The sequence below is a fragment of the Malaclemys terrapin genome, chromosome 8 (assembly GCF_027887155.1).
Source record: "Malaclemys terrapin pileata isolate rMalTer1 chromosome 8, rMalTer1.hap1, whole genome shotgun sequence".
Taxonomy (NCBI): Eukaryota; Metazoa; Chordata; order Testudines; family Emydidae; genus Malaclemys; species Malaclemys terrapin.
In genome coordinates this window covers 16,554,956-16,572,206 of record NC_071512.1, presented here as the reverse complement: position 1 = coordinate 16,572,206, position 17,251 = coordinate 16,554,956, and the positions used below count along the sequence as shown (strand labels likewise).

Genomic DNA, 17,251 nt, shown 5'->3' with positions numbered 1-17,251 from the left:
AGCACTAGTCCACCATCTATCACTGATTTCCCTGACCCCACAAGATCTGTTAATCCACTTCAGGGGACAGGCTTGATCCGTAGCTCCAATAGGAAGAAGTGGGAGCTGTCCAGACAACAAACAAAAAATTAACTTGAACAGAAAATCTGTTTAAACTGAGGTCTGATGATGGTGCAGCATCCAGGACCAGATGTCAGAGAGACAGTAGTGACACACAGAGCGAGTGATTTGGTTGCCCTTAGCACTGAGATTATAGTTGAAACCATAGGAAGACTGGAGGAAGAAGAGGAGGGGACTGAGGACAGAAGTCTGAGGGACAGTGACCGGGAAGGGGAAGAGAAGGGCTGGAACCATTGGTGGAATAGCTGGTGAGGTAGGATCAGAGGAGAGGACAATGCAGCCATAACAAGGGGTGCGTGTGTGAGAGAATATGTGAAAGAGAGCAAGGAGTGATTAACCTTACCCAAAGAAGCTGATAAATGAGGAACATAGATCAGGGGTTCTAATGTTCAGATACCTAGAGCCCTGCAAATCTGCGGATTGGATGCAGATACAAATTCTGTATCCGCGCAATGCTCTACAGCTACCCTGGTGACAGGCGTGCTGGAAACACAGTAACTGACATAGATATAAAACCTCCCCAAGTGTAACAGGGAGAGAAAGAGGCAGCCTCCCCCGATGCAACAAACAAACAAACAAAAAAAAAGGGGGGGGTAATATAAGCCGCTTGCAACCGTCTTCCCCGCCCTACCAAAAAAGACGGAGTCTCCCCTAGGAGCAGGGGTCTCCAGGCACCTCTCAGGCGGGTGGGGGTCTCCATAACGCAGACCCGGGAGCAGCCCTGCCGCTCCCCCGGGCTCCTTCCTTAGCTCAGGAAACGATAAAGTGGAAAGGGGAAGAAAGGGGGCCGCCGGTGGCTTCCCCTCCAGTGACCAACCAGGGGCTGCCTCTGCCCTGAGAGCCGAGCCAGCCCAGCCCAGCCCGGAGCCCGAGCCCTGCGCAAGGCCAGCTCCGCCTTGCCTAGCCGAAGCTCCCCCATCAGCAGCGCTGTCCTACCCCAGCCAGGCCAGCCCCCGCCCAGCCAGCGCGGAGGACTCGAGGCCCCGTCCCAACAGCGGGGAGAGGGGGCAGGAGCGGAAGGGGAGCGAGGAGAAGGAAGCCGCAGCAAGGAACTTGGGGGAAAGCAGCTCGCAGGGTCGGGAGAGTTTGTAGCGGCGGGAAGGGGAACGAGGGAGTAAAGCGGCGCCGAGGGGAGGGCGGCTCGGGCGCAGTTGACCGGCTCAGCCAACAGGTTGCACCGTTCTCCCGTGTCCTGCCCCGGCTGTGCCCCGCGGGGCCGTGCGAGCGCTGACGGCCCCTCTCCGCCGAGCGAGCGAGCGCTGCTTCCCTGCCTCAGTGCGCTCCCGCCGCCGCACGTCTGGGAGGAGGCGGCTGCCGCCGTCCTCCATTTTGTGGCGGGGCCGAGCGCCGCTGGAGTCGCTGGCTGCCCGGGGCAAGGAGGGACGGTCGGTCCGGGCGTGAGGCGCAGACGGGAGCGGGCGAAGGCTGTTAAACGCCGCCAGCGCCGGCTGAGGACGGCGGCAGGGGCGGGAGGAGTGTCTGGGTAAGGGGGGGCAGACTCGGGTGCGGGGCTGCTCGGGCCGGGTGGGATTTCGGGCTCTCCGCTCCCAGGGGCGGCTGTTCCTCCCCCTCCGCTCGCCCCTCAGCACTCCTCCTTCCGCACGCCGACTTGTTTATTCCTCCCCGATCGCCGCCGCGGCGGGAGCCATGGACGTGGGTGGTTAGCGGCGCCAGCGCCCCCCTCCCGGATAAGGTAAGGGGAGTTTGACGGGGGGGCTCCGAGCCCCACAGGGGGGGAAGGGGAGTAGCGGGGGGAGGGGTGCCTCCCGTTTTGGTGACCCCTCAAACTTTTTGGGAAGTCGCGTCCTCTGAGGGGGGGGGGGCTGCTCCGCCAAGCGCCCTCCCTCCCTCCCTCCGAGCCTGTCAAGAGCACGGGGCTGGGACAGGGAACCCGTCCCTTCCCTTTGGGCCGCGTCCCCGTAAATCGTCATCGTTCAATCCGGAGGTGGGACAAGTAAGCCCGTGCCTGACTCAACACCTCGAAGATAGCGATTTAAAGGCTTCTTGGGGAGAGGTTTGGAATACAGCAGATGGTTTTGTCTTTGGGCCGTTTGTTTCCTCCCTGAAGACTGAGCCCCCTCCGTTCTGTTTGGGTTTATTGGCGTAGCTCTATTGCCCGATGTTCTTCGGATCGATGAAGAATTCCCTGTCCACGAACAAACGTGGCTGCTTGCTTGATCTTTTTCTGGCGTTGGGGGGCAAAGAAAGGGAAGAGTCAAGAGGGAGACGGCGACTTTTGTAGCAATAGCTGGCGTTATTTGGCAGAAGTGGGCGTGCCAGGAGAAAGCTCAACAGGTCTTGACACATTTCTCCTCTGAAAACGGCTCTTCGTAAAAGGGGATTTATTTCAGTTCAACGAGCCTAAATATTAGCGGACCCCCTTCCCCCTTTATCTCTCCCACTCTCATTTAAACCGAATCGTGCAGCTAGTTTTTTTGGCATGCTGGTTATTCTGGACGGTTTATTGCGTTGTGACATTGGGTTTTTGCAAACTTGTCAAATGCAGTAACTCCAGTTCTCTCCTTCCCTCCACCGCCCCTGCTCCCCTCCCACCACCACCAGAACCTGTTTTTTTCCCCCGATGTATGTTGTGGCGTTTACTTTAAATGGCCGAACAATAGTTTAGTGTCGCTTGCAACTTTTAAAAGAGAGGATGTTACTGAAGGACTCGTTTCGATTTTGCACTCGCTGTTTTGGTTTCGAGTTCGGTGGCAGCTGTCAGGAAAGCGGCGTGGAAATACACTAGGCAGCATTTGTATGTTTGTACGTACGTACATGTTCTCACCTAAACACCCTGCGAGGGGTGGGGAAGCTAGAAGATTCTTCCGTGCAATATTAAATCGTATTTTAATGCTTTATGTTAACTTTATTTGGGGCATAAGAAAGCTCATGCTTTTAAACTTCAGGGGGGAGGGGGAAGGTTCATCCATACCATTACATTTTAAACCGTGTTGCCTTAAATTGACATTTGAAAATATTTTTACGCATAACAACAGACTCCTATTGACTGTTGATGGCAGTCTGAACTTTTTGTGTACAGAAAGCATGAGCTGCTTCATACAGCAATAGCAGGGTGGCTTATTTTCCTGATCAGTATTGGCCCCAAAATGAGGAGGGTTTAAAATTAAGATGGATGTAAGTTTATTGTGGACAATTTAAGAGATCATAATATGCTAATTCTTTCAACACCTTAAGTGAACGGCAATGAAACTGATCATAAGCACAAATTTTAAGGAAGGAAGTATGCATGGTTGAAATTTACATAGTAGTGTTGGATGTAATCAAAATAAGACTTTATTTTTCCTGTAGATGTTTATTGGAAGATCAGGAAATGAGGGTTGTATTTTTTTTTTTTTTTAAGCTTCCATTTTGTGTTTAGATTTCAGGGTATATAAGTTACATTTGAGAACTCTTTGGGAGCAGCGATCATCTGATCTGAAGTTAGCAAACTTTCCATCTTTTTTATATATATATATATATATATTTTTTTTTTTTTCTGGTGGAAAGGTTACAGTAGTATATCAGAGAGCAGTAATAAAACAATTGGGTTGTGTGTCTAGTCAGGCAGTGGGGAATTTGTGAGAAAGCAGTTGGAGAGTTCTAACATTGATTTACCCATGCCAGTAGATGCATCTGGACTCTCCAGAAAAAGGGGAGATTCGTTTGGAAAGGGAGGTTGTAATAATATATTCTCTTCTTTAAAAAAAAAGTGCATTTGAAGCCTAATTAAGGTTTAAAAAAAACCAAACATAATCAATTGTAACATAGTTAATTAAAGACATTATTAATCTGATATTCCTTCAATTGGACAGATGAATAGCTGAGATAGGTAGAATTGTGAAAAATTAATCTTGAGGGAGGGAGGGGGCAAAGTCAGTTTGCTTGCTATTACCACAGAACCAGAGTTCAGAAAAGCTTTTAAATATAGTCAACATGATAGTTACCAGCAATCAAATTTGTTCAGTGACAGCAAGAAATGTTTGATTTTACACAAGCCTATCTGTTGTGGCTAAACTGGGTTCACCATGCTGCTAATCTGGGTTTCTTGTGTTGTGAAAACATTTACTACTGTGCTAACTGGACAAATATCTTTCTTCTTTTAATAGCCAGTGTTAAAATAATGGACCCCAAAGAATCACTAAGCCCCTCAGATGGGGAGGAAGCAGGGAAAAATGTGCACTTCAGTGACAGAGGAAGGACTGTGATGGACTTTCATTCAACCTTCAGGGGTGGAGCTACTGTCAGGGCTCCTGCATCTACATCTCCCCTGCCTGCGTCTTCTCAGTCGGATTCTAAACAGCAGCCTGTTTTGGGTGACTTTTCAAAAGGACTAGTAAGCAGTGCGCCTCAGCCGGATCTTTCCAAGGCAGTGTTGCTCTCAATGGGACTCTATATGGGGGAGACAGAGTCAAAGGTGATGGGAAACGAACTTGGATTTCCACAGCAGGGCCAAATTGGCATCTCTTCTGGGGAAACAGACTTCAGGCTCTTGGAAGAAAGCATTGCAAGCTTGAACAAGTCCACAAGCCTGGCAGAGGGCTCAAAGGGGACAGTATCTGTCGGGGTGCCCCTTGAGCAGGATTTCCCAATTATGGCTAACAGCAATCTTCCTTTAGGCCAGGCTGGCACTAATGGTGGCAACTTGAAGTTGTTTTCTGAAGACCAAAGCACCTTTGATATTCTGCAGGACTTAGAATTGCCACCAGTGTCACCAGGTAAGGAACCAAATGGGAGCCCATGGAGACTGGACCCATTGCTAGATGAAGGGGACTTGTTGTCTCCTATGACTGCAGATGAGGCATTTCTCCTGGAAGGAAATGCAAGTGAAGATTGCAAGCCTCCCATTTTACCAGACACTAAGCCTAAAATTAATGAGCGTGGAGATCTTTTACCCAGCCCCAAAATGCAGATGCCTCAAGTGAAGAAAGAAAAGGACGACTTCATTGAACTCTGCACCCCCGGGGTAATAAAACAAGAGAAAATGGGCCCAGTTTATTGTCAAGCTAATTTTACTGGGTCTACCCTAATGGGTAATAAAATGTCTGCCATTTCTGTCCATGGTGTCAGTACTTCTGGAGGACAGTTGTATCATTATGACTTGAATACCGCATCTCTCTCTCAACAGCAGGATCAGAAACCAGTTTTTAATGTCATTCCGTCTCTTCCTGCTAGTTCAGAAAATTGGAATAGGTGCCAGGGATCTGGGGATGACAATATGACCCCCTTGGGAACCCTGAACTTTTCTGGCAGACCTGTTTTCTCTAATGGCTATTTGAGGTAAGAGTAGTTTTATTTCTAATTTTATTAAAATATTAGAAATATAGCTATTCAGCATTGTAATTTATACGTGCTGACTTTTCTTGAAAGTTCGTCATCTTTTCTCTCTCATTCGTAACCCACGGTTTTCATAGCAGACTTCATTTCTCATACGCAGTATAGCAGAAAAGTGATTTTATTCATTTTTGGGTGCAAGAAAATTACTGGCATCCTGTTTATAAAGCATACTATAAGATAGATTACTTAAGGGGGAAAAATGAAGACTCAATAGAGATCTACTGCACAAAACGATTCAGACCAATTTGTAAGCATATGCAAAAGCCATTTTACTTTCAGGAATTAGGGGTTTAATAATTATATCCTCTTTTTTTTTTTTTTTTTTTCTCCCCTTTTCAATGTTACTCTGAATGTTCAGCACAAAATAATTTGCTTGTTGGGAAAGTTTGTAAAGTTAGATTTTAAATTGAACTAGGTTTATCTTAGTGTTGTATTTACAGTACGCAGGACAACAAAATTCCAAGTATGAAATCCATAGCAGTTGTTTGTTTAATAGCAACATATAAAAGATCTGCAGTAAGATTCAGCTGCATCTGGCAATCCAGGTTTGCAAAATCTAACTGTGGAACTGAATCAGAGGAACATTTTGAATCACAAATAAAAATAACCATTTTGTTAAAATTGATACTAACACTCCAAAAGTTATTTTGGGATGGCCTTTTAAAAAAAGTATCTGTATTCCTGAATTAAGGTCTCTAATGGCTGGGAAATAACACTTTTCACTCCTGGATGAGAGACATAGGGTAGTGCCAGCTTTTTCCCAAACTTTTTCAGTGAGCAGCCATCCATTTCCTTCTTACCCATTCACACTACAGTAGGTGCTTGACCTAATCTTGGTAGGGACACCTATTTTAAAGTGGTATGGCTTCAATAGTTCTTTATTTCTTATACAGTATATATTCATAGGAACATTTGTTTAATGCGTCTGTCTCAATGAATTGTCAGCTTTCACTGAGTTTTGTGTAGACAGTTTTAGAAATCTACAGCTATTGGCTTTATGCATAAACACTTTTTATGAAGAAAACCATATTTATGATTTTTTGGGGGGGGATTTTTGATTTTAATACTGTATTCATTTTCTGCTAGTTACAAGTTAGTGCCTGGAGATCTTACTGGTGTACAGTAAGCTGCACCTTTTCCATTCACATTGAAATGAGACAATTTGCTTATAGTAGTTTTTTTGTTTTTTCAAGTATATGTAGTTGATGCTTCAGGAAGTGACCCTTTTACCAACTTTGTTCCTGGAATTCCTTGGCAATATTGGATTTTTTTAAATCATAAATGTCTTTTTCTTTGTAAGAGTTTTACAGCAATTTGTAGTGTAAAGAACCTGGGGAATTTCAGAGAAAGCTACTAGAATTATATCAGAATGGAAATACTGCTCTTTGAATATTTAGAGTCCTTGTATTATTTCTTTTGATAAGTTAGTTAGAAGTATTTGGTGGTGGTAGCCCTTGAGACTATTCTAATTTCCTTGCACGTTAAAAAATAATCATACGTTGCATTTTATGGTGACCATTATAAAACTAATATGTAATCGAATCAGAAAAAAAAAGTTTTCAAATTTGGGATTTTAACTTCAGTAGACAAGTGTAGAAAAATCCCACTGTAAAGATCCACATAGCGTTAATTTATAGATTATTATTGCCATGTAGTTGTCAGACTACCCTTATAAGGTTTTTTTTCTGCATCATCACTTTTATATTACAGGGTGAAGTTAAGGGTGACTACAGTTTGGTTGTTATGAATAGTTCACATTTATGAAATACATTAGTTGGATGTATTTGTCTCTTTTTATGTATTATATTTTTAGTGTTCTTTTCTAGTAGTTTGTGTGTAATGTATCTAGTCCAAATTAACTAAAAAGCGCAGCATTTCATATTTGTTGCTGCTGCTATTGTGAGGCAGACTTGAGCAATGTGTTTAAAATTTTCCATTGGGAAATACTGTGTTTCACTAATCACACTCTATACAAGGGTCCAGTGGAGCCCCTTGAAGGATGGGACCCATAACAGAAGGCAGGGTGGATTGAGCTAAATCAAAGCGATTGAAATCACTGATTTTAATTGCGTTTTGCATTTGTACTTTCTAGTTATTTGCCTAAAGAGAGATTGATTTTCACTATTTGGCAATCATTAAAATATGTTGTTTGCAACTAAATATAGCCTTTACAATAGATTTGGTGCTTCTTTTTGCCGTGGTGGATTTGATTTAAATCAGTAGTCAGGAAGACTCACTTTAATCATCGATTTCTACATAAAAGTGCATTCTTGTTGGTTGTTACCAACCTGAAGATCCTGCATGTTCAGACATGTTCCTTTCATCATCTTCAATGCAGCTTCCTCCTGAGAAGGAACACTTCTCATGAAGTTGTTTCATTCAGGCAACCAGGCCTTGCATTTCTTTGTTGCACTGTTTGCATTTTGCATGCATGCCTCTTTTACCCACAGGTAGAGGAACTTCATTAAAATATTCCCAAACTTGTCTCTTTTACGGCCTGCTTCCATTATAGGTTTTCCCTTCTAGTGAGAGAATGATATGGTAGATCTCAAATCAATGAAGGCTACACTCAGAAAGACCTCAAGACTTCTGGAATATGCTGCTCAAACAGTTTCTCTTTTGTTTCTCCTGCCTGTCCCTCTCTTCTCACATTTATCTCCAGACTTCTTCTCCTTGTCCAGATCTATTCCACCCCCAACAATCTTCTATTCATTGAACTTTTTTTGAAACTTTGCGCTTTTAGAGAGAAGCAAGGGATTGCCTCTTTGTACACAGATTTGCAGAGGGACAATAGAGTTGAGGTCTGTTATTTCTCACCTCTGTATATTATTTATTGATTTATTTAAAAATATTTTTGCTGTTATCTCTGGAGTCACAAATCCACAGTTTGAGAACTGCAAAACTAAGCATCTCTGATGGTATCTTGTAGACTGAGCACTGAATCCCATTGGGTAGATAGAAAGATTAACCTAAATAATCTATACAGAAGCACCTGGAACCCCATAAGATTGGGTCCCTAATCTGTGAGCTATTGGAACTCATTTACAAAACTTTTCTTAAACATTACATGAATATATTGTCTCGTACTATAGAATTAGAATTTATAATCCCTATTCCATGATGAGATATCTTTGAGCTATAACGTATCTTAATTAAAACTGTTTAGGTAGGTTTTTTTCTCAAAAAGCATTTTATCAAAAAAATCAGATTTAAATAGAAAAAAAAAAAATCTATTATTTATTTATTTATTTAAATCATTGATTTTTATCCACCCTGCTTTTTTGCTAACCAGGAGGATGCACATCTATCACAGAAGCTAATTTGGATGGAAATTCAAATTCAATTAAAAATGCCCTAAAGTGTCATTTTAATTTTTTTATTCAAGAAACTACCTTAAAAATGTTTATACATACATAAGAAAAAAAGTTTAACAACGTGCATTTAAAACAAAGTATGATCTGTAGTTCGTGACCTAAACGGATTATTTCTGATCACCGTGTTCTTTAGGATTTTAAAACTAGTAGATCTCATCCTCTCTCACCTAGTTTTAAGAGGAAAACAACTTTTCTGCTTTTTCAACTCCCAATTGATTTCTTAACTTTGCATGAACTAGTCATTGAATCGAACTAGCTGATTAAACTGAATAATCTCTCTGGGCCTGCAGAAGAGGCTACTGCGGTCAAAAGCTGATTTAGCACGTCAGCAAACTCTGGTTCCAGTTCAACGGTCTGACTTTCTTTAAAATTTGGCAGCAAACCTACTCCTTAATATTTTTTGTACTTAATTTAAATGATTTGAATAGATGTAGGCCTTAATATAGGTTGTCACTTTCAAATTTAATTTTAAATAGTTAAATTAACCTGCATTTAATTTAATAAGTAATCCAATTTTATTTTTTTAAATTATCTATTGTTTTAATCCACCCTGCAAGATAAGAATCTATAGGGTTGTAGCCAGACATTAGCCTTGACCAATGCCATCTTCGGAACAAAACTGGTAATCCATCATTGTTCAAATAACAAATGGTTTATTTAAAAGTGCTGACATTCCCACTTCCCACAGGACTTCATTATCTGTCATTAACTCTTTCTTTCTGCATACTTTGAGATGATGAATTTCCCCCCAAATGAATTTAATTAAGACAGTGAAAGGAAAAAGAACTTTTGAAACCAGTAGCTGGATTTTTGTCAGTAAACCTCAAATCTCCAAATGCAGTCTGAGGGGGAGGTGAGGGTAGAATGCCTTCTTACTCTGATTTTAAATAGACTACTAAAATTGTGAATCCAGTCCCAGAAATATGTTCTTTATTGTGTTTTGTTTTGTTTATTCAATTGAAAATGAGACTGTTTCACTATTTTGTTTTTTAAAATTGTCCTTTAGTCTCTAATGAGTTTTAGGTGTAGTGCTGTTAAAATAATAGAAATTCTGTTTGTGTTGACATAGATGTGTAGATTTAAAAATTGCTGCTTTATAGACAAGACTTGCCAAAGGTAAAAAAAAAAAATATAGTCAGGCTGGTCCTGTCACAGAAATAAAGAAATAGTTGCCAAGAAGCCTTTACTCTCCTTATTTCTAGAGAAACTGGTTCCTTTAGGTCAAGGTTGGGATTTTGACTGTACTTAGTATATTGATGGTGTGGAGGAGGAAAATAGCTAAACTTATGTTCCAAAAAAAGTGCTTTGTCAGTATTTTAGTCTATGGCTTGGTTTACTCTTAAAACTTATACCAGCATCACTTCGTCAGTCAGGGATATGAAAAGACTACACAACCCTAGTGACATAAAACCCCAGTGTAGCTGCAGCTATGCTGATAGAAGAGTGATTCTGTTGGCATAGTTAACGTAATTTGGAGAGGTGATGTTCCTACACCGTTAGACAAAAACCTTCTATTGATGTATGCTGCATGTAGAGGGTTATGCTGGCATAGGGTCTTGTGTAGACATATCCTCTTTGTTTTTAGCATAGTTAATCTGTTAAGTATTGATTAAACATATATGGGAAGGAAAGTTAAGCTTCTCTTTTGGTCAAATGGTACTTAATCATGTCATTTAATGAAAACACTTAATTCTGACTTGGTCCCTAGGCTTGCAGTCTTGAATTGGAGTAAGGCAATTTTAAAAATATTTCAACCTCTTAGCATATTGTCTTACAGGGGGATCAGTGGTAATCAGGACTTGGAAAAGTCCATTTGCCCATGTAGAGTATAAAGCTTTAGAAGGTGAATGCTGTCAGTTTTCTGCAGAATCTAAACTTTAAATTAAGAAAATTCTAGACCTTATGGTTATGAAAATAGCCTTCCAAATGTGAAGTGGGTGTAACTGATGCAGTACTGTATTCCTAAGCCTGCAGGCAGTGTGCTCCTTTGCTTCTGCTGCTACTCAAAGTTTTCCAAGTTGTAGCACAGCAGCTTTTCAACTACTGATGTTCGGAAGGTTTGCGGAAGCAGGAAAACTGACGAGTCATAAGAATGGCCATATTGGGGCAGACCAAAGATCCATCTAGCCCAGTATTCTGTCTTCTAACAGTGGCCAGTGCCAGGAGCTTCAGAGGGAATGAACAGAACAGGTAATCATCAAGTCATCCATCCCCTGTCGTCCATTCCCAGCTTCCGGCAAACAGAGGTTAGGGACACTATTCCTGGCTAATAGCCATTAATGGACCTATCCTCCATGAATTTATCTAGTCTTGGCCTTCACAGCATCCCCTGGCAAAGAGTTCCACGGGTTGACTGCATTATGTGAAGAAATACTTCCTTTTATTTGTTTTAAACCTGCTACCTATTAATTTAATTTGGTGACCCCTAGTTCTTGTGTTATGAGAAGGAGTAAATAACACTTCCTTATTTACTTTCTCCACACCTGTCATGATTTTATAGACCTCTGTCATCTCCCCGCTTAGTTGTCTCTTTTCAAAGCTGAAAAGTCCCAGTCTTATTAATCTCTCCACACTTTCGCTCCTCTGCTACTTATGAAAATTGCGAGCATAAGAGAGATGAGCTGTAGCTATTAGTTGGGCAGGAAGAGTCAGAAATCATGCTGAAGTGGAGGAATTAGTTGAAAAGAAAGAGGAAATGGATATAGGCAATTGAGAAAATACACCTTGATCTCTTACAGAAAAAGGGGGGTGAAATCCAGGGGGAAATGTATTAAACATGGTTGGTATTCACTAAATATATTTTTCAGTTAACTTCACTGAATAATTTATTTTTGTGATTGGCTCAAATATATGCCCTAAATACCAGTGAAACTTGTACTACTATCAATAAATACTTTGTATAGTTCAGACTGCCCTAATAAAAAGTTAACTTCCAAAACCATTACGTTGATAATGTTACACTTAAACCCACTACATGACTGTGCTATTCCTCTCAGATGCAGACTTGGCTCTGTGGGACATAGCATGGTTTAGTGTTTCATCCTGTCTAGTAGGCCTGGAGCTAGAAAATTGTGTACACTTTTTCAAACCTTGCTGGTCCTAACGTTGGTAGTGCATCTGTTGTTATGCCCTGGATCTGCTAATCTGTCCAATGCTAGAAGACATTAGGGGATAATGGCTAAATGGGAAAGGTAAGGAAGGAGAGAAGAGGCCAAAGACCATTAAACGAAGGAAAAAATGGAAATGTATGTCCCATTAGGCACTGTTTCTCTGGTCAGTTGCAGTCAAGAGGTGTTCCCTCCAAAAACAAACAAACAATCCCATGTGGGTATTGGCAAGAGAATGGGAGAGGCATGAATTACTCCTATCACCTGACTTCAGGTAAGAAAAAAAAAAAATAGGGGTTTAACTTGTATTTAAAAAAAAAAAAAAAAATTGACCCGTTCTCATGTTGATCTCTAGCGAGTCTTCTGACATGAATTTTTGCTGCTCCTCCTTTACACGCATCAACTGCTGTCTGTCTTTTTGGTGCCTAGGTTCTGCTGCTAGCTGCCTGACTCTTCAAAGCTAATTGTTTCAGGACATTCAGCCTCATAATATGTGAGTGGCTTTTAGAATAATTAGTGCTAAAGAGCGAACTAAAAACATCTTTAACTGAGTACTTGGTGGCTCGCTGGGTTTTCAACATTCTATTTATATAGCCTGCAGTGGATAAAAATCAGAGTCCTTAAAGTGATGTGCTTGATAGGGGAAAATGTGATCCACCACAGGATCGAAGCACAACTCACCATTTTCTCATAGAAGGCATAGGTAGACTCCACTGTGTCAGAGCTAATTTGTGCTGATATTGATGTCAGCAGCCTCATAAATTCTGGGATGTTTGGATGAAAAATGAAAGTAGGTTGTTGGACAGAAACTTACATGGATTCTAAAAGTGTGGGGTGGGAGGATCGGGGGGAGGAATTAAACAGTTTAAAGACTTGAATGACATTCCTGCCTCTGAGGTTCCTTTGGCTAATTCTTTATGGATGATAAAGACTACCCTTCCCCACCTCATTTTTTAAACCTAAACCCACTTTTGAGTTAGCTTCTTCAGTGAATGTAGCTGATCTATAACAAGACTGTATTTACAGTGTGTTGGTTCTGTGGCACACATGCTGAAATGTATCCCTTTATACAGAAGTAAACTTGTTGAAAGAATACATTTATTGCAGTGTAGGAGAATGCATTTAGGACTACAGTGTTTGTCTTGATTATGTGAATTTGGTGGAAAAATACTGTGGCATTTTTGGTAAAAAGGGATTGTATCAGGAATTTTTTATAGCACATGACTTAAAATATTATGAAACTCAGGGTATTTACATTAAAGGATCAGATATGCAAGATTTAATCCATTTTTGTCCCCCTGTGCTTGAAATGCTCAGTTGTACAAGGAGGAGGGCTGAGTAGGTTTGTATGAAAAGCTGTATAAGCCTGACTAGAGTTGTTCCCGTACAGTGATCTCTGTTTGTTTTCTATAATTAAAACTAGGTTTAAACAATCTGATTTTTCTGCATGCTGTGTTGTTTATACTTTAACCATTTTTAAATAGTAGATGGAACTTTTACTGCTTAGTTTTACTCTTCAGCTGGGGATAACCATAAAACTACAATTTAAACAAATCCTATTTACTTATACAGATGGGGAGGAGGGATAGTTCAGTGGTTTGAGCATTGGCCTGCTAAAGCCAGGGTTGTGAGTTCAATCTTTGAGGGGGGCCACTTAGGGACCTGGGGTAAAATCAGTACTTGGTCCTGCTAGTGAAGGCAGGGGGCTGGACTCAATGACCTTTCAAGGTCCGTTCCAGTTTTAGGAGATGGGATATCTCCATTAATTAATAAATAAATAAATACAAAGGATTGGCAACCTGCGGCCTGCCAGGGTAAGCCCTTTGGGAAGCCGGGTCGGTTTGTTTACCTGCCATGTCCGCAGGTTTGGCCGATCGCGGCTCCCACTGGCTGCGATTTGCTGTTCTGGGCCTATGGGGGCTGCGAGAAGCCGCGGCAGGCACATCCCTCGGCCCGCGCCGCTTCCCGCAGCCCCCATTGGCATGGAACAGCGAACCGCAACCAGTGGGAGCCGCGATCAGCCAAACCTGCGGACACAGCAGGTAAACAAACCGGCCCGGCCCGCCAGGGGGCTTACCCTGGCAGGCCGTGTGCCGAAGATTGCCGATTCTTGACTTATACAGTTTTTCAAAAAAGTCAATTGTGTGAGGCAGCAGTTACAAGTGTGTGTACAATTAATGTATGAAAGATTGCTGCCTTTTACACTGTGCAGTTTAATTGTCTGATGGATACAGACAAGCTTCTGCCTCTACTTTTCCTATAATTTTTCATGTGTATTCTTCAGATAATGTGTGGATTTCTAAAATCACTGTGATTTATTTTCCTTAAGAGTAACCAAAAATAAGTTGTCAATTACTTAGTGCTATTTGCAGCAGAATTAAAAGATCACATCTAAAATTCTTAAATAATCACTTTTGTATGAATTATAAAGTCCTGTTTTACATTCTCTTACGGGAAAAATCTAGAAGTCCAGGGAAGTTTTTCAGAATTGCCTCCCTAGCACCATGCCACTTAATTTAATAATAAATAAAATGATATTCAATATACTGTTTTCTTTTGACTTCTACTCTTATTCAGAAAATGAGCAGAGTGATTGTCTTTGGATTCACCCTTACTTTTTTTTTTTTTAAGAATATTTTAAATCGCCTAAAACTAGTTTTGGTGGTGTTGGTTAATATTATGCAGTATAAAACCACACCATTTGTAACAGGCAGAATTTAAGGTATTATGTTTAGTTAAAAAAAAACTGTATGTGCAGTTAATTTGTATACAGTAAAGATTAATTTGAATCAGTTCAGTCCATAGCATTCATATATTTTATGCCTGAGTAATTTGAGCCAGATTCTGTCACTCTTATTCATGTTGACTAGTACCTTATTCTGAGAGTAGTCTCAGAAGAAAGATATTACCAAATGTGCATAAGGGTGGTGGAATCTTTCTTTTGATTAAAGCATTACCCATTAACATGCTAACCAGTATTTTATTTTGAAAGTAGGCAGGACTTGTATTCTGAAGTATCTTTCACTGAGTTTTGGAAGCTGTAGGCCAGATCCTGGCCCCCAGTACGGTTCCTTTGTGATAGTCTGTGCAGAGGGGCCTATCTGAGTCTTCCTGGGGAATCCCTATGTGTCATAAAGCTGGCATACCTGTCTCAGCAGCACCTTCTCCTGGTACTTCTGGCATAGGGGATATGTCGGTGCACCTGGAGCAGGGTCTGTGGCTAGAAAAAGTTGCACTTTGCTGATCCCTAGCTATCAGAGTGGCTCCTTTTGGGGCCACTGGAGCTGGGTGCAAGTTAGAGCAGCATTAAAGATGCTGTGACTTATGCTAGGGGCCAAATGATGTGTTTGGCAGCCTCAGGAATCTGAAGGGAATTTACTCAACCTGTAGTTTAAGCCCCATAAGTAATCTAAAATATATCTGTTTATATTTTTGTCTGAGACTTGCCTTGAATATGACAGGAGTTACTGTTCCTTTTGATGCTTGTGTATTACTATTTCTTTAGCTCCAGCAGTGTTCTTATGACTGTACGAAACAGTGTGTCCCTGATGTGCAGCATTTATAACTATAGCTCTTTATTAAGGTTTTAAGGAAGGGAGGGTGGAGCACAAGGTAATGCCCCCAATGGTGGTAGATTAAAAATATGGAAAAGTAGCCCTACTTGCTTTTTTGGCTACTATTTTAAATTAATGGTGACATAGGATAACTCTTTTAGAAAAGGGAATGTGCGGTCTTTTTTTTTTAAACTTAGGGCAGGTCTACACTACTGCAGGGATTGACGTTCTGAGATCGATCCACCGGCGGTCGATTTAGTGGGTCTAGTAAAGACCTGCCAAATTGATGCAGATCGCTCTCCAGTCGACCCCTGTGCTCTATCCCTGACAAGAAGAGTAAGGTAAGTCGACAGGAGATTTTTTCTCCCGTCGATCCCCTGCGGTGTAGACCCCGCAGTAACTAGACCTAAGATACGTCAACTCCAGTTACGTTATTCATGTAGTTGGAGTTGTGTAGCATAGGTTGATTTACCGTGGTAGTGTAAACATAGCCTTAGTGGTTTCAGGGATTAATTTGGAAGGAACCGGTAAATTAAAGCTAATGAGTGACATGTACGCATTGAGAGGAGAATAAACTAGCGTCTATTCTACATAACGGAAAAAAAAACTACAAATTTGAGAATAGCTAGTAGTCACCTCTTCTGTTTCTCACTTAGCCTGGAGTGCTACAGTATAGAGCATTTATTTAGTATTTCTCTTTTAGGGCAAAATCACTCTCTCTGACAGTTTTGTCTCTTCTTAGATTTATTTTTAGTCTATTCAGTCCCTTTTCAGAGAAATAACACCAGTGGACCATCCCTGATGAAAATTAAAGTAAAAATTATGTGGTTCTTGTGCTGTTTGGCTAAGTTCTTCACCCTTTTTCCTTTAGTGCAGTATTACTTTAGTATATTCGTGTCAAGAAAAACACCACAAGGAATGGCTGACGATGGTTTAAATATAATTTTTCAATGAACATATTTTTGGCTAACGTCTTGTGCATATGTTACATAGGAATCTGTCTTGAAGAAAAATTAAACCTCTAGTGACACTATAAATTATTTAGATAGCTCATGTCTGCTAGTAAAAGCAGAAGTCAATTACACCGGGAAGGAAAAGGGCCTGTCCCCTTTCTTAGTGAGCATGTCAGTTTAAACGTAACTCTGAATCCTGACCCAAGTTTTGAATTCCAAACTTGTTAAAAGATTACTCTTGATTCCAACTTTTCAAATGGTAATAAGACACCTTTTTTAAAAACAAATGCTTTTAGTTATTCTTCGTTTGGCTACAGCTAATAAAATACTGTCTGGATAGGATAACTGTTCATTGGTCAAACTCTTAATTTATAACTGTTAAAAATGCTTCCAGTTGCACCCTTAGCAGGAAAAATATAAATGTGTAACAGGAACTTAATCTCCAAGGGTTTTGGATAAGCCTTCTTACTGTTTCTGTCTTTAACTATTTAGCAATTGCTGTGTCTCATAAGAAAACATCCTTTGTAAAGGCTTAACTTTCAATTTGTTTTATGATCAGAAGCAGAATTTAAAAATGTAAAAGTTCATTTGGTCACCCAAGATGTGAAAGCTACTGTTGAAATGGCCACTTGTCCACAAAATGATTTGTCACGTGTTGGTTGGAACTGTGAAGCACATATGGAAAACTCTGATGATCATATATTGAAACTAACATTGTATCAGCCTGTGCTATAGAAATGAGGTTTTAAAACTTGCAACAACAAAAATAGACCCTGATTATTTTTTCTTTTGTATTCGATATTTGCCTA

At 40.9% G+C, this 17,251-nt stretch overlaps 1 protein-coding gene across 5 annotated transcripts in view; it reads left to right on the top strand.

Annotated features, from left to right (window-relative positions):
- Nucleotides 1-981: 981 nt before the first annotated feature.
- The window catches only part of NR3C1 (nuclear receptor subfamily 3 group C member 1), a 162,876-nt gene continuing 146,606 nt past the window's right edge, over nucleotides 982-17,251 (top strand). The window contains exons 1-2 of one of the 5 annotated variants that reach the window (XM_054038357.1): nucleotides 982-1,603; nucleotides 4,227-5,397. In XM_054038357.1, the coding sequence (XP_053894332.1) occupies nucleotides 4,241-5,397 (1,157 nt within the window). In that variant the 5' untranslated portion in view covers nucleotides 982-1,603; nucleotides 4,227-4,240. The other 4 variants (XM_054038356.1, XM_054038358.1, XM_054038359.1 and 1 more) reach the window with 4 other exon arrangements.